The sequence below is a fragment of the Callospermophilus lateralis genome, chromosome 5 (genome assembly GCF_048772815.1).
Source record: "Callospermophilus lateralis isolate mCalLat2 chromosome 5, mCalLat2.hap1, whole genome shotgun sequence".
NCBI lineage: Eukaryota > Metazoa > Chordata > Mammalia > Rodentia > Sciuridae > Callospermophilus > Callospermophilus lateralis.
The window spans coordinates 77715644-77734332 of record NC_135309.1 but is presented as its reverse complement, the minus strand read 5'-3'; the positions used below and the strand labels follow the sequence as shown (position 1 = coordinate 77734332).

Here is an 18689-nt window from a genome sequence, read left to right as displayed (position 1 = left end):
AACAGCACTCTGAGATCCTTGAGGGTAGAGCTTTGGTCCTATTTGTCTGTCCAACTCAGGTGAATGGCAGTGGCTTTATAATAGCTATGAGATGGCGGAGGGCTTATTTCAATTCCATCTAATGAATTTCAGTGACCATCTCCCTGCCTTGGTGGACATGAGTGGCAGCTTCCTCCCTGTGGGGAGTCTTACTGGGAGTACTTTGCAAAGGGTGATGTCAAGTAGATCCTCTAACTCATAACCTAGGAGTCCATAGAATTCTGATGTGTCTGAGTGTGTTGTGACTTGTTTTTATTTCATTTCACTTATCAATTTCAAAATATAACACTTATTTTCTTTATTTAACAGGCGTGAAACCTCATTCTGGTTGGGCCATTGACCCTTTTGGACATTCACCAACAATGGCTTATCTTCTAAAACGTGCTGGATTTTCACATATGCTTATCCAGAGAGTTCATTATGCAGTTAAAAAACATTTTGCACAGCATAAAACACTGGAGTTTTTTTGGAGACAGAATTGGGGTATGTAGGATTTGATGAAAGCAGAAGATCACATTTGACCTAGATGTTGTTTCACAAGGGTTATAAACTCATGACATTGTTGGTTTTATTCAGTGTCATTATTAAAATTCATATTGACTAAAGATGGTCATTCTCTTATTACAGTTACTTTCCAAGATGTTTGTGTCAAGATTCTTTTAAGCAGTGATGTTTATGTTTATTCATAGATCATTGAATCTTTATTATGTCTAAAGGAAGTATGGAATACAAAGAGTAGTATTGTGCCAATAATGCTATCATTTGCTTCTGGCTTAAAAAGCATATGCTTTATCACAAAATTGAACATGCATGAGAACTGCTATTTAGTCTTTTGTCTCATATTCAGCCTGTGTCCTTCCTTTTGCCTTTCTTGTCTCTGTACCTTGTAGGAATTGCCCTTGAAAACCTTAATCCTGTCCTCCTGGAAGAGCCTTCATGTTGTCTGTAGTGTCTGTTTTCATTCTGTTCTGCAGGCATGCAGATGTTTGAGGACATGCTTCTGCTGGCCTTTGTTGAGGCAGAGGAAACAGAACCATGGCCTAGTGGGAGGATTTTCCTCTCCCAATCCCCGATTATCATTTGTATTTATTGGTTTTTTACTGTAGGCCATACTTTATTCTATGCTTTTTATATCTCCTCTCTTATTTAGCCTTTATTACCATCCTTTAAGTTACATTCATTACTATCCCTTTTTGATGGTGAAGAAATGGAGGTTTAACTATGTGAAACCATTTGCTAAAGTCAAACAGGTTATGGGTAACAGAGGTTTAGATCTAGTTATGTGCAATCCTGAAGCCCAAGCTCCTAACTCCCTGGCATTAACTTCTCAGTAAGATTTCATCTTGAAAACAAGATTTTGTTGCTAAAATGATGTTAGGAAATTTCTACATTACATCATACTTTCTTTCCTATATAATCTATATTCCTTAGGTGTTTCAGAAAAATCATTTGTATATCTAGACAATAACTTTATTACACATAACTGCTGTTTTTTTTTTCAATAAAGAAAGCAACTAGTTATGTAATTTTTTATTCTGGAAAATTAAACCTGTAAGGAGGACAAGAATTTGTAAGGGGTTATATCCTGTGTAGTCTCATTGAATGCAAAGGAGCATTTGAAAAACAAAGGATTATTAATTTGCCCATAAATATCAGTAAGAAATTATTGAATACTTTGATGTATTTAATACTGTGCAAGGAAGAAATATAGAAAACATCCTTTCCTGTAAGGAAGTTATTGTCTAATTTGATAAAATGCAGGCCCAATTAAATGCAGTGGATAAAATTAAATGTATATATGAACTGCTAAGTAGTGAGGTATAAGGCAAGGTAGGTGGATGATGAGTATGTTTTCATCTGTAGGAGAAAGGAAGAGGAAGTTTCTGTCAGTTCTGGGACTTGTAGTAACCTGTGTGCACAAAGCAAGTATTGGTGAACAATATCCCTAGTGCCACACCTTTGAATGGGCTTCATTAAAACCACTGATAACACAGAAACATAAAAGTTTTAATAGTTTTAAAAATTTACAAAAGTGATAATTATCTTAACTAAATAGCTAAAATTGGAATATTTTAGAATATAAGTTACATTTGAACATGTTGCTTTTTGAAAGATATCAATAAATTGAGCTTATATTGTCTCTCCCCCCCCCCTTTCTTTTGTAGCACTGGGGATCAGACTCAGGGCCAATCCTTAAAGGGTATGCTAGGCAAGAGCTCTGCCACTGGACTACATCCCCAGCCCTTTTTATTTTTTGAGACAAGTTCTCGCTAAATTGCTGAGGCTGGCCTTAGTTATCCTTCTCCCTCAGCCTCCTGAGAAACTTGGATTACACCTGGAATTACTGACTCTAGTTCTCATGAAGCAGTTATTTTTATTTTTTAGAAATGTAAATGTTGCTTTTTTTTGTTTTTCTTTTGTTTTTATTATAAAGCAGTAAATACCCATTTCTGGAAATTGGAAATCCATACATAAATAAAGGTAGGAGAAGTTGTTTAAAGCTCAGGATCACACTTCTGAGGATAACCACTTTTAACCTCTGTTTTAAGTGGTCAAGTCTTACTTGGTGGTGGGCATCAGCTCTTTCTAAGACAAGAACTTAACACATGCTGCTCTTGAGGTTTTAATTAAAAATTATCCTCCATAAGTAATCAGTGTTCTTTTTCTACATTTTTTTTGGTTTGCTTTGTTTTTGTTTTTGAAATTTACCCCCCCACACCCAGAAAAAAAAAGTCCCCTTGACTCATTTTTGGTGAACATCAGGATAGACTCTGGGAACTTTCCTGTGTTGTGCTTTCTCTCCTCAGTGCAAGAGGTGAATAGGCATTTGACTAGTGTTTTCATAATCCCCTGCTCCACCCTTCTTTTGTTCTTTCAGTTCCTTTGTTTTCTCTTTCACTCAGGCCCTCTAGCTAAATATCTTGGTCCCCCAGTATGTACTATTGCCTGGCAAGGGACAGATATGGCAAGTATTATGAGACAGGGGTAGACAGCCTCATGAATTTGGATGAACCAGTTGTAATTTTAACTTCAAGTCAGTTGGTATCCTTCCAGGTCAGCAGATGCTGGTTCTTTATGGGGCTTTTTGCCCATACTATATTTACATAGAAAAGGTAAAGAGAGGCTGAGATATATATATTTCCTTCAGATTAAAGCTATTAAATGCTTCTGGGGTATATATAGTGGTAGTTAAAGGGCTGTTGATTTAAGATAGAGCTTGCATTGTATACATATAAAGTAATGGCATCATTGAGCAGTTTAGGGGAAAACATATTTTGTAAATGCAAGTTTGTTTGTTGGCTTTTTATTTTAGATCTGGGATCTGCCACAGATATTTTTTGCCACATGATGCCTTTCTACAGCTATGACATCCCTCACACTTGTGGACCTGATCCTAAAATATGCTGCCAGTTTGACTTTAAACGGCTTCCTGGAGGCAGCTATGATTGTCCCTGGGGACGCCCCTCAGAAGAAATATCTTCTGAAAATGTCCAGAGAAGGTATGAAAACATGTATTTCGTAAGACAACATCATGAATAAAGTAGCTACTTAGCTGTGAGTTGCTGAGATTGAATAAATAGCTTCAGCAGCCAGCATTATCCTTATCTTAAGTATTCATTCAAACAAGATCTAAGGCAACTTAAAAATGCCAGATTTGACTATGCCTTTTATGTGTTATAGTTTAATGGAAATGGAACAATAGAAGATCAATATACAGTGGCTAACCCACAATGCACTATTATTATCACCTCCTTTGCCCTCCTTATAAAAGCTTTCTACCGTGTTTGATTGATTTCATATACTTTTGTTGATAATAAAACTTCTGGTCTCCATTGTATAAATTGGTAAGAAAAGCAACTCAACTACAAAAACACATTTGTTGAAATGGAACACATAAAGAGTGTAATTATCTTCCCATAGTAACAATTTCAATAATAGTGAATATCTATCGCCCAGCTCTGATGAATATACAGCTTTGCATCTTTCTGATATTTTTGACTTATAGAAAACTTTAATTAGGAATATTTATACTTAGACATTATTTAAGTAAAATAATCAAAGAAATTAAACATTTCTTTAGAATACAATTGTGCTAATGAAGGACTCAACTCATTAAAACAAGTTACCTATAGTTTCTAACTTCGGTGCTTTTAAAGTTTAATTTCTTCACTTAAAAATTAGTATAATGAATTGAATAAAACATTGTATCATAATATAAAAACACAAAACTCTGCTAAGAAAATAATGGCCTCTTAAATGCATTAAAATCTTTGTACTGTCAAATCTATGCATTAAAAAATAAGTTACTTAAAAAAAATACACATAAGGAATCAAATGAGATCAGGTGGTTTAATCTTGACTGAGCTCTTGGTCATAAAGAAAATCTTCCAGTGTGAGCCCCTCATTGTGGCAGAACTGAAGGTGTTTTAGCATGGGAGTCTTCTTGAAGCTAAGAAGTCCTTTTATCAAAATATGACTTCAAAGTTCTTTTGAAAAATTCTCCAAGACTGGGCTGACCTGGTTTTCATTTTCTTGGCTCCAACAGCAATGAAACCAAGAACTATGAGCAGCCTGCTTTCTAGGGTTAGGCTGGTCAGGCGTAAGAGAATAAGCTAGTCTGTACAGAGAGTGCAGTGATCTGAAGGTCTGGGGTAAGAGGAGCCCTGACCTAACTAAGCACATAGCCCTCTGTATTTGCCCGTATTTACATCATTCCTTCCAGCTCAGGTGGTCAGGGATCGGGAGCTGATTTTAAGATTAGCCAGATGTTTCAGTTGGGGAGTTCCAGTGTATCCACAAGTATTGTGAGCCCCTTTTCTCTTTCTTGGGTGCTGTTGAGAGTGCTGTGTTTGGTACATTGCTAGAAAAGAAGCCACTTTGTGTAATCCTTTGACTGTGTTATCTAACCTTCCACAAATTGCTTCCTAGGAGCATGTCTATACTCAGTCAGTTCCAGTGGTTTTGAAGGTAGTTTCCATGCACCAGGGGACATATGGATGAGTTGGTGTTTTTTTTTTTTTTTAACTTCTTGAAAGTTCTAACATAATTCTTCTATTTACTTCGTATACAGACATATCTTTTTGACCTGGTGATGAGTGAAGATAACACATGCATTCCAGCTCAGTGACACTTTTTAATACCCTAAATAAAATGAGATTTAACTGTAATATATAAGGAACATCTTTTGATATGTTAAGTGCAACAGATTCCTCTACTTTGCAAATAAGGAAATACCTTTCTTCATTAGTTTTTTGTATGGTGTCATATTTTAAGTTGGCTTTTTTCCATTGAATGTCAGATAATTTGATGTTTCAAGGAACTTTTTTGGGGGATTGATGATTGGAATTAAGCTGACATTTCTTAGTAGAAGAAGTCAAGAGCAAATCGTATCTTTATGCCTTCACATATAGTACTGGTCAATGCATTCATCATTTGTTTGTCATACAGTTAGTGAGCACATACTACATGCCAAATGGTATAGAATGGTTGCTTGTCTTTCCTACTGTTGGTATTTTCTGGGCAGAAGCTTGAGAGTTAGGATGGATACCAGATGTAAAAAGGACACCATTAATGTTTGTACTCTTTTTTTCTGTATATAGAAATTGTGGTAAATATAATAGTAAACTTGTTTATGCTGACTGCCTCAAGAATCTAGTTGCATGCTCAATCATAGTATCTTTTATTTGTGGTTGATATATTTGATTTTTTTACTCTTGTTACTTTTGGTCTTATATCTGTGTGGCTAATCTCACATCCATGTGTCTTTTTAAAAATTGTAAGTAATAATCTAAAATTGGTTTTGAAAAGTGTGAAATGTGAGTAAATTAATAGTAAAGATTAAGTATGGTGCCAAATGCTAATCTTAGAAAACTAAACATTATATGTTACATAAGGGCATTATGGTTATACTTTACTGGCCAAGCCCTAAAGTATTGCTAAAATTTAACATATACAAAGTCGTTACAGAGACTGTACATTTTTTTCAAAAGACCATATGGGATTCTAAATTTAATTTTTTAATAATTATTATAGAATGACTCTTATTACTGATATTCTTTGAGTTGTTTTCATAGGTTTTTATATTGTGAATTGCAATTCACTTTTGAATAATCCCTGAAGTGAAAAAAAACTTGTTATTTAAGTAAAAAAAAACCCCAACTTGTTATTTAAGCACTAATTTCTTAAAATTTGGTTTTATAAACACCATGAATTACACTGTTACCTGCTTTTTGAATTTCGTTTTTATAAGTCTTCCTTTTACTTTGAATTCCCAGACTTCCTCAAGCATTTCCCCAATTCAGCATTTCCCAGTTTTCTTCAGAATGCTAGAATATGAAGTATAAAAGCTGATCATATCAGCACAGTGTGTTACACTGACTTCTTGAGTCCTGGGTTAGAGCCGGAGGAGATAGAAACTAAAATAGCTTATTCAACTCCCAAACATTATATGGTGAACAGTATTGAAAAGGACACTGTAACAGATAATCAGATTATTTATGGCAGGTGTCCAATTGTTATTCTTTCTTCAGAAGAGGAAATACTTTCTGTAGAATGTTATAGGTTAAGATTTATGCCAGGCTGCTCTCTTCTGCAATCTGTATTTGGGGTAAAAATGGGAGTTCATAACCCACTTGAATCTAATGTATGAAATATGATATGTCAAGAGCTTTGTAATGTTTTGAACAACCAATAAAAAAAAGATTTAAAAAAAAGATTTATGCCAATTAGTCTTTTTTGAAATGCATTTTTCTGTTTAATTAGACTATAAAGATTTTACATTAAATTAGAGAAGAGATATTAAAACAAAGCAAACTTCAAAGTTGATTGGATGAGAAATCTTTGTCTTCTTGGACTAAATTATTTTAAAACATGGGCTATCTGGGAGCCAATTGCTGTGACTAGGCTTCAGGAAGACATTGCTGCCCTAGTAATTAACATGCTAAATCTGGTTGTGACCATATTTCTCTAAAGATAGTTCATTGGAAAAGTATGGGTTTCTTAATTGGATAATTTCTTAAGTGGATAATGTGTGATTTATTAAAAATATGCCTTGTAAATTATATAAATATTAAATATACAGATAATATACAATAATTTGCTTTAATGTACTATACATTTGAATTTTGATACTTTCTTATTAAGTTGCTCTGTTGACCTCTTAATATAATTCATGTTTTCTTCTATTCTTTTATAGGGCTCTTTTGATTCTAGATCAGTATCGAAAGAAGTCAAAACTTTTCCGTACTAAAGTTCTCTTGGCCCCACTTGGAGATGATTTTCGCTACACTGACTACTCAGAATGGGACTTACAGTTCAAGAATTATGAGTATCTTTTTAAATATATGAATTCTCAACCTCAGTTGGGAGTAAAGGTAGTGGAAGATATTTATTTATAATACTGTTTTCAAAGTTGAACCCTCAGTGTTCATTGAAGCTATAACACCATATTCTTAGTTTCTTTGTACTGCATCTTGGCATTTCTTAGACTATATAATTCTTATGTAAAAGTATAATTCATTAAGAGGAAAATTATCATATACCATAGTTCAGTTTCTAAAGAAGACTCTTAACACTCCTCGGGAATTATAGAGGCATTGCTTTTATGTGACTGAAAGTCTGTACCTACTAAGTTGCAGTTTCCATTTTTCAGAAATGCCCTATTTTTCTACCAGCATTGAAAGTTTATTGCTCCTCTATGATAGTTGCTTCCTTCTGATTTAGTAGTGTGACTAGCATTTGTAGATGAATAGATCATGAATTTTGCAAATGTCTCATATCCAGAAAATACACAACCTTTTTTCTTAAGTGAGAAGATTTCTAAAATTAATAGTTTGCCTGTGGTTCTTACTTTTTTTTTTAACCTTGTGGAAAATTTGAAATGCACTCTTAAGTTTTGAGAATAGCACAGACAGCTCCCTTCTCTTCATATCCTGGCTCGACTTCAATATGTATCAACTGAGACCACTCTTTTTTCACCTCTGCCCCACTGTTGTCTCAGCCTTCTCCCAAGATCATGTTGGAACAAAACTCAGTTGTTATGTACTTTTTATCTGTAACTACTTGAGTATTTATCTCTTAATGGTAAGGATACTTTTAAAGATTATAATCATAATACCATTATCATATCTTAAAAAATTTAGTAATAATTTGATAATATAATATATCTGGATAGATTTGCATTTCCTTATCTCATTAAAAATGTGTTGAGTCAAAATGCATAGAAGACATATATTTACATTTGGTCAACAAGTCTTTATATTTTATTTTATTTTTTTAATTTTAAGATCCTATGGGAGAAAATTAATTATCCAACATGTTTGTTATATTTACATATTTACCTATATGACAGAAGATCTATGAAAATTCTATAGAAAGGAATCAACATTATTATGTAGAAAATTAGAAAGCTAGAGGTAGACCACAGTTTATGTAGTAAGAATTTAATTTATTAAATAAACTTATGTAATATCACATAGATAAACTTAAGTCAAATACTAAGCCTATTCAAGATATTTATAACTAAATTTCTACCAGTTTGGGAGATCTGAACATAGGGACTCTGTTTAAATCATCTGTGTATTCTTCTCAAAGGCAAAGTTCAAACATGAATATCTGATCTGAGGGGGAGGTATTATGTAAGTTATTTATCTTCTCCATGTATCGTACTGGAGAATGATTTGGAGTCCATAGAAAGGTCTGGTCTTCTGTCTGACTCTGAAGAGTTACATCCTAATTTTATTATTTCACTATTTCTTCCTTTGTATGCCCACTATAACAACTTATTAAAGTAATTTTGAAAATTAAAGTATCACACACATAGAAGAAGTGTGCAAACCCTAAGTGTGTAGATAATTTTTCCAACTTCAAAACCCCTTTATAAACCACCACCATAACAAGGGCTAGGACAGTCATAGCACCTGAAGCAGTTCCTCAGGTCCCCTCTTGGTCACCACTGACTCCTTCAATAGGAGCTACTATTGTCAAAGATACCACTTGTTCCTAAATTGTATTGGAAGGGAATCGTGTGTACTTTTCTGCTTCTGTCTGTTTACTTGTTTTTAACACTTTATACACTCTCTAATTTGTTTGATGAGTATACCAAGTTTTATTCTTTCTGCTATTTTTGGACATTTAGGTATACCCCCCTCTTTTTTTTTTTTTTTTGTCTATTACAAATAAAGCTGCTTGAACATATCTAGCATGTTTTAGTCACCTATGTATGAGTTTATGTGAGTGTAAAATGGATTAGGAATTTTTTATCATTTTGTGTATGCTTGTTTAAGTTTAGTGGATAATGCCAAGTAATATGCCAGCATATCAGTTGTTTTATTGTATGACACACTTTGTATTGTCACAGTATTTTTCTTTTCGTTTGTGTGCTTTTGGTAGATGTCATGGTTTTATTTTGTGTTTCCCTGGAGATTAATGAAGTTTGACCCTCTTTTCATGATTATTGCCATTTGTGATCCTCTTTTGAGAAGTTCCTATTTTATTCTTTCAGTAAAATTTAAAATTAAATTGGATTATCTGGCTTTTTTTTCTGTTTATAATTCTTTTATCTGTTTTGGATTAAGTCTTTTTTTTTCAAATAAAAAGTTACACAAATATTGTCTCCTGTTAAGTAGCCTATGTTTTTAACACTCTGTGTTGTCTTTCAATCAACAGAAATTCCTAATTTTAATTAACTTAATTTAACAATATTTTGTTTTATGGTTAGTGCTTGTTATGTCTTATTTAAGAAAATTTTATTTACTCCAAGATCATAAAAATACTTTTTGTATGAAGTTATTCCTACAAACTATTATTTTGCTTTTGACATTTCATTCAGTAGTCTGTCTGAAATGTAATGCTGTTCATCATGCGAGGTGGGACTCAAGATGCATGTTTGCTCATATAAGGATATACTTTTTTTTGAAAAGTCCATAGTTTCCTGCATTGTACTGCAACATCAACAACATTAATCATAAGGGAGACTATGTTTGTGTGGGTCTGTTTCTAGTCTTTCTTTTGCTAATCTCTAGTCTTTTTTTTTTTTTTTTTTGACTAATCTCATGCTGTCTTTATTACTATAGCTTTATAAAAGGTCTTAGTATCTGATAGTATTAATCTTTCAACTTAGTTCTCCTCAAAATTCTGTTGGTTATTCTTAATTCTTTGTAGTCTGTATAAGTTGAGCTCAATGTTTTAATTTCTACTTAAAAACTAAAAATGGTGGCATTTTAGTTGGCATTGCATTGGATCTGTGGTTCAATTTGAGTATAATTAACTTCTTTACAAATATTGGGCCTTCAAGAGCATGGTATATTCTATGTATAATAATATAATTGGCTTTTGCAATTTAACCTGTTATCCAGTAAATTTGTTTACTTTATTTTTATTTATTTTTAAGTTTTAATAGTGTATGGATTCTTTTTGAGTTATCTATGTGTGAATAATGGTATTTTTAAAATTCTTTTCCAAAACTTTATGACTTTCAGTCTGTCTTCTCTCACCTTTGCAAATACCATATTTGCAAAGGTGAGAGTAGACATACTTTTCTAAGGGAAAAAACATTCAATATTTCATCATCAATCATGATGTGTGCTGTAAGACTTTATAGACTCCCTTATCAGATTGAAGAATTTATGTTTTTCTCATTTACAGAGTTTTTTTTTTAATAATTAGTCGATGAATATTATCAATTGCACTGTTAGGGAATGTTTTCTATTAGACTTTTATGTCTTGTGTAATGACTGGATAAGTGCCCTAAAATGAAAATTTGGGAGAGTGTAGGATTCATTTGATGCATTTTGACTTTCTCCAAAATTTTTATCCTGACTGGTTTGGTTGTCTTTGAAATTTTTGACTTTTTTCTTTGTCCACACAGTTTATATAGTTATATCTCTGGAATGTTTTGCAGATATTTTTTTTCAAACTGAGAATGTACACTTACTATTTTAATGAAAGGAAAGAAACAAACACATAATTGAGTTTAGATGGCTAAAAAAAAAAAAAATGACATTGGGGCTAGCCAAGACAGCTGGTTTGCCATCTATCATCATTTAACAACTATTTTTCCTGTATAGTGTTTTGATAGAGGTGTTTTATGTTTAATATTGAATTTGTTTCACCTTTTGGTGTAAAAATCATTTAAATATTTCTCTTTGATTATTTTTAGGTGTCCTATATATTTACTTTTATGAGCTACCAGAAAACATTATGGAAAATTTTACTTTTGAAACTATTCTAGCATAGGCAGAGGATATTTTTCAGTCCTTAAAAATTAAATGAAGTTTGTGAGAAAGCTATTGACTACTTATCTAGACTTTTGAACATTACTTTGAGAAATTGTCAAGTAGGAAATGTTTCATCCTGCCTCATTCCAATATTAATTGAGAAATTTAAAAGGATACAGTTCAGTGTGACTATCAGGTTTGTCATGTCATGAATTCCTAAAGTTTGAAACTCAAAGGGATTTGTATTGTCTAAAAAATTTTTTTTATTAGATAGATGAGAAAAGTAAGATTCATATATATTAGATCATTGAATATTTTACCACTATTATTGTGTATACATTTCTGAGCTTGTCTGTACCTATAAGGTAGGAAATGAATGCTATCGTTCCTTATATTTGTGTTCTCATTTCTTGTATGGTTAAGCATACATAATTATATTCTGCTTCTTTGTAATTTTGTTGAGTGAGCAGTAATACTTATGAGTTAAAATATATTGAATGTTTTTATTATTTGACATTAATTTTCACTTAACTTTATTTTCTGAACATTTTGGTAGGTACCTTGATTATTCCCATTATAGGATAAAGAGACTGAAGCGCACTAATTGATGAACTTGCCTAAGATAACACTGTATTTGGTGAAACCAAAATAAGAATAGATGATATAAGTGAAAAATGCTTATCTTTAATAAAAACATAGGGATTTAGTAGCAATCATCTATTTTGCTATAATGAAATTTATTATGACACAATTTGACTGTAACAACTTGTATTTCCCTTACTATTATCATGTTGTAAATGTTTCCAGTTGGAATTTTGTCTTAGCAATAGAGAAGTAATAGCTAAAACCTACACCATTATTTTCCAGTCATAATTCTAAGCTTTTTACTTAGAACTGTATTTTCCATAACACAGAGGCATTATGTAATATCCTTAAAGCCATATTAAGATAAGTAGTAGAGATAGGACTTAAAATCTTGCCATTGTATATTCAGTATATTCATTGTGTGTGTGTGTGTGTGTGTGTGTGTGTGTGCTTGTGTAAGAAATAATAAAATCAGTATCTTATTACTTAAAAACACATTATCTGTTTTATAATCTATTTTTAACACGAGTACCTTTTAAATATCTGTTTACAAGGTCTGGTATAATGTTCCTTTCTTCGATTTGTACAATAGTTTGGACTCATAAAAATGGATTTATGTACTGGTAATTTATATCATTAGTTAGAATCACCTGTTCATTTGAACAGTCAACCTTGCAATTTTTACCATGTAATGTTTCACTCAGTGCAGAGAAAATGAACTTTTAAAATGACCTCCTGTTTTTAAAGTCTGTCCCTTTTTCCTTATAAGAACTCATAGTGGGTGCCTAGGTGTCAAGAAGAGGCACCTAGGTGTCAAGAAGAGGCAACTATGAAATACCTTGTGTCTAACAAAACTGTTCTTCCAGACTTCTGGAACATTTTGCTTAAAACATATATCTTTTATTTTTTGTGATCCATCTTTCATTCATCGGAATTATTCCATGCCTGGATCTTTGAGCACTTCAAAAATTTTAAAAATATGTAAGGAATTTTCCTAAATTCTTTAACACTTCAAAACCTTGAAGATATGTAAGGAGTTTTCATTTTTTAGATATAAATAGTTCTCCTAATTTCCTGACTACTTAGATGTTCAAGTTTTCTCTTAGATAAATTTAGGACTTGATGCAAGTAAAAGAAACAGCCACTAGTATTTTTCCCCATTTTTGATTTTTGTAAAATCTGAACTGTATGTTCATTTTGGAATTACAGCTTGCATAGTTATTATTAACTTTTCATTTCAGTATAAGAAGTAAACAATTTTAAGGTATCAATAATTAAATTATAACCTTTTGTTTTTACTAGATACAATTTGGAACTTTATCAGATTATTTTGATGCTGTGGATAAAGCAGATGAAGCTATGAAAAAGAAAGGCCAATCAATGTTCCCTGTTCTAAGTGGAGATTTTTTCACTTATGCAGACCGGGATGATCATTATTGGAGTGGCTATTTTACATCCAGACCCTTTTACAAGCGAATGGATAGAATCGTGGAATCCCATTTAAGGTATATTTACCTTTAACTTCATTTCTTTCACATTATCATAGCCTTTTTTTTAAGAGTTTAGTATAATATATATTGTTTATATAGTGCTATATGGTGCATTTAATCTAATTAAAACATTTTAATGCAATCAGAAATATGTCTCCAAAGTGTGATCATATTATTACAGTTGGTTTTTGTTCTGGAAGGAAAAGTGACTTATGTTGTTCTAAGTTGAATTTTCTTAAGTTGAGTTCTGTGTTTTGTATTTTTCTAATTAATTTTCTTGTATTGTTTGCATACCATATTAGTATTCATGACACCATCATGTGTTTCTGCAGGCCAATGATCTGGCAGACCCAATTGTTGGAAACACAGATAAGCTTCAGATAAGCAAATGGGCCACCCAGCAGCCCAAAGTGGGTTTCCATGTGCATAGTCTAAAACTGATTTATTTTATATATGGGAGAATTGTAGAGGCTCTATTTTAGTTTGTGCTCTACCACTGAGCCACAACCCCAGCCTTATAGAAACACATTTCTGTAGGCATTATTTTCAGCTTAGAAGAACACAATTTGAAAGGGATGAGAATCAATAGGAGAGGCAGAGGAATTTGTTGAAAAAGTAAACTGATTCAGAGAAGATTTAAAAAGTCAATAGAAAATATAAAAACATTGAAACAGTACCATCCAGTAGAAATTTGAATTACTGTTTAGTAGAATGACATGTCTCCAATGACAGGTTCTATTCTCCATTGTGCACTATGATAGCCGTAACTACTGAGCACTTGAAATGTGATCGGTGTGATAGAGGATTATTAAGAATTATGTGAATTCTTAATTTCATCTTTTTTATTTTCTGCTACCAGGGATTGAATCCAGGGGTGCTTAATCACTGAGCCATATTCCCAGTCCTTTTTAGTTTTTATTTTGAGACAGGGTCTCTCTAAGTTGCTTATTAAATGTCTATAGCTAGATGTCTACCATATTAGGGAGTATAATTCTGAATAATTGATTCTGCCTTTTTTTTTTTTTTGGTAAAATTAAATTATACCAGATGCTCCCAAGATTTTGTCACTGCGTATAACCCAGTAGAGTAATTAATTTTTATGATGAATCTTAGTATTAAAAAATAAATTTGGGGGCTGAGGATATAGCTCAGTTAGTAGAGTGCTTGCCTTGCCTGCACAAAGTCCTGTGTTCAACCCCTAGCACCACAAAAACAAACAAACAAACGAAACAACAAAAAACAAATTACTACAGGCTCAGTAGTGTATTCCTGTAATCCCAGCAACTCAGGAGGCTAAGGCAGCCTGGGCAATTTAAAATTTAAAAAAAAAAAAAAAAGGACTTAATTCAAGGCTAGCCTAGGCAATTTAGAGAGACCCTGCCTCAAAAAAAAAAAAAAAAAAAAAAAAAAAAGAGAGAGAGAGAGAGAGAGAGAGAGAGGGGAAGAGGAAGAGAGGAAGAAAGGTATAGCTTAGTGGCCAAGCACTTGCCTAGTGTGCATGAGGCTCTGTTTTAAGTCCCAGCATAGCAAAAACAAAAAAGAAGCAAGTTAAATGTTACCTATCCTCTTTTATATACTTGTGGGTTCTGTTTTTAAAAAGCCTTTTAATAAAAATTGTGAATTTCTTCAAGAATTTGCTTTGGTATATCAGTGTCTGTTTTTGTCATGCTTCTCGTAACAGTATTTCAAAATCCCAACATTTCACTAGTATTTGGGATATAAGAGAGGAATATATCCTATATTTATAATAAAATAGAGCTCATAAATTTTAGAGACTTGGAATGTCATATTACTCTAAATTTTCTATAATGAAATAGAATAAGTACTAAATAATGTAGATTCTTTCAGCCCACTGAATTAGTGATTTTTAAATGTGAAGCATTTTTTTTAGTGGAAAAGAGTTATAAATAAATTTATTAAATATATTCAAAGCTACAAATTTATTTTGAAAATTCTGCTTTAAAACAAAACAAAGCAAAAAGGTATACACTAGTTTTGAATTTCCAAATGTATTAATTTATTTGCAAATAAATTTATTTCCTGAAAATAGTAATATTTCATCATTTATAAAATTAAATAAAAATAGAAGAGTATAAAGAATATTTTGAAAATCTGTTTAATATTTTGGTTTATATATTTGTATGTACTCTTTTCAAAACCAAGAATATTTGCCATGGATGTATATGGACATACATACAACCTTTACTTCATTCCACCTGTTGATTCTCATACTATGATTTTTGTAAGTGTTAGAATTTTAAAGTGGAGATTATTTACTGTCTTTTATTTATTTCTATAATTTCGAGAAATCATCATCACTTTTTATAAAGCATCTCTAATATTTTTTTTCCTGAATCTTGATACATTTTTTAAACTTGCCTTGATTTTCTCTCCATTGAGCTTAACCTGTTTAGCCCATAGTACCTTCTTCTTTTTTTCTCTCCTTTAAGCCATATCTCCTTTTAAAACACTTTCAAAGAAGCATATCTTTTTTGATTAAAAAAATAAATAAATGACAGCAGAATGCATTACAATTCTTACTACATGTATATATAGCACATATCTCTGATTGTATACGAAGTATGTTGACACCAATTTGTGTCTTCATTTTGGATGATGATGTCTATCACATCATTATCACATTGTTAATCCCCTTCCCCCTCCTTTCCCTCCCACCCCTCTGCCCTATCTAGAATTTGTCAATTCTTCCATGCTCTCTCTTCTACCTCACTATGAGTCAGCCTCCTTATATCAGAGAAAACATTTGGCATTTGTTTTTTGAGGGTTGGCTAATTTCACTTAGCATTATCTTAAAAGAAACCTATCTTGAACTGTCTCTTCTGATGTAAAAAATAAAGGTGGAAATCATGAACTTTATATTCTTGCCCCCAATCTATTCTGAAAGTTTTTTTTTTAAATTTCTTCTGTAGGGTAAATGAGAAAAACATCCTATTTATTACTTTTCATTTCTCATTTGTTTTATGTTATTTAAAACTGAAACTTGCCATTGTCCCTGAGCTGCTATTGAATGTCACTTCCTGCACCTCTCAGCATCTGACTCTCAGTACCATGCAGTTTTTCCTACCATCATTTCTCTCTTTGTTTTGGTAAGGAGGATTGAACTCAGAAGCACTCAAAACACTGAGCCACATCCCCAGCCCTATTTTTGTATTTTATTTATAGACAAGGTATCACTGAGTTGCTTAGCACCTTGCTTTTGCGGAGTCTGGCTTTGAACTCATGATCTTCTTACCTCTGCCTCCCAAACCTCTGGGACATTGCTTCTCTTTTTATTGTACTGGATTAAGAATAAACGTGTTCTGATGATGTTCCTGGTCTATATCTTGGAGAACAGAAGGGAAGAGATATTTTTCAATTCTTTCTGCTATATGCAGAGATTTTTTTCCCACTGTATAAAACTTTCCCAATATATTTCCATATATATATATATATATGGAAATATATTGGGAAAAAATATATATATATAAACTTGCCCAATTTATATTGTCAGCTACTAACAGGGGCTGACTTCTTTCTAAGATTCTCTAGAACAAGGACCTCCAAAATCAGTATAACATGTTGGTCTTTGATGATTGAAACTTTGAATAATTTGTGGTTTTGTAAAAATCTTTATCATTGGTATCTTTTGTATAAATTCTTTGTACTGAGATTGTGGAATTTTTTAAAAACACATTAAAAAGTATCAGTGTAGGCCAGGCATGGTGGCACACATCTGTAATCCCAGCACCTCAGGATGCTGAAGCAGGAGGATTACAAATTCAAAGCCAGCCTCAGCAATTTAGAAAGGCTCTAAGCAATTTAGCAAGACCCTGTGTCAAAATAAAATATTAAAAAAAAAAAAGAAAGAAAAAAGGCTGTGAATGTGGATTAGTATTTAAGAACCCCTGAGTTCAGTCCCTGGTATCAAAAAACAAAAACAAACAAACAAAAAAACCCGACCAACCAACCAAACAAACAAAAAAAAAAAAAAAAAGAAGAAGAAGAAAAAAACCAATGTAATATATTTTAGATTATACACTAAAATGTTTTTTTAATAAAAACTAATGATTTTTTTATGCAATTAGGGCTGCTGAAATTATTTACTATTTCGCCCAGACACAAGCTCAGAAATTCAAGATAAATAAATTTCTTTTATCAACATATTACACGGCACTGACAGAAGCCAGAAGGAATTTGGGACTGTTTCAACATCATGATGCTATCACTGGAACTGCTAAAGATTGGGTAGTTGTGGATTATGGTACCAGGTAATGTAATTATAGAAAAATAGTCTTTAAAAATCTTTTAAAATTTTGAGTTTAAAATTATGACTTGAGATGGAGCTATTAATGCATGTCAGAATACATATCAGAACATAATAATAATATTCCTTCTAAGTATTGCTATTGCAAAATTTTCAAGGCATTTTTTTCACAAAATCTAGTGAAGCATCCTGGCTACTCCAATTTTTGATTACAGTGCATTTCTCTAAATAGAGTAGTGGAATGTTATTATAAAGCTGATCCTGTTTTCTCCTAAGTACAGCATGATAACTGGGGTTATCTTCTTTATCAAGGATTCGGCATCAAATAAATCATCGTTAAAATCCAGGGAGATAAAGACCCTCCCCTTCATTGTATATAGAGCAGTTTAATTAATCTCATCCTATTTCATATTCTGTTGTTTTTGGATATTTGACTTGTTTTTAAAAGCACACTGACAAAAAAAAAAAAAAAAAAAAAAAAAAAACCCAGAAATGAGGAACATAATCAGGAAAGAGGATCTAGAAAGTATGTCCTGTATGGATGATGTAATCAATTGGGAATCAGAAGGGTGGCTTGGGTTTTTTGATTTGATACCAAATCAAAGCCATTGTCCACTCACTGAAGAGCTAAGAAAAGTAAGGGATTAGAAACTCAGTTGTATCTGTATTAAAGAATTAGAAACAAAGAGGACAGACTTTGACTTGGAAAGGCTGAGGATTTAGTGAACAATGCTTCCCAATAGTGGAAAAGGTGATAGTGAGATCTCTATTATGCTAGAGTTTGGATCACTGTTTATTAAAACACTGCAGAGGGGATTCCCATATTGAAAAAGGAATTATGACTGTTGTTCCGCCATAGCATAGACTGTTATTTCTTCCAGATTTTTATTTTTCTTCAACAGTGCTATGCTTTGATAATATATTAAAATCATTAAAATGTGCTGTGATTTTGTTATAGATTTAAAAAGTGATTGCTTTTGTGAAAAATATACAGAGCTCATAAAATCAACATTAAAAATTGATCTACAACTGATATTATTAATCATAATTAAGTGTTTAAGTTTTTAGTTACAGTATTTTACTAGTTTTCTAGGA

General features: G+C 32.2%; 1 protein-coding gene across 1 annotated transcript in view; it reads left to right on the top strand.

Annotated features, from left to right (window-relative positions):
- Positions 1 to 18689, top strand: part of Man2a1 (mannosidase alpha class 2A member 1) — a 161451-nt gene that overhangs the window by 66607 nt on the left and 76155 nt on the right. Inside the window, exons 6-10 of the mRNA XM_076856934.2 lie at positions 349 to 522; positions 3353 to 3539; positions 7235 to 7412; positions 13143 to 13345; positions 17416 to 17598. Coding sequence (XP_076713049.1) covers positions 349 to 522; positions 3353 to 3539; positions 7235 to 7412; positions 13143 to 13345; positions 17416 to 17598 — 925 coding nt within the window. The remainder of the gene's footprint in view (positions 1 to 348; positions 523 to 3352; positions 3540 to 7234; positions 7413 to 13142; positions 13346 to 17415; positions 17599 to 18689) is intronic.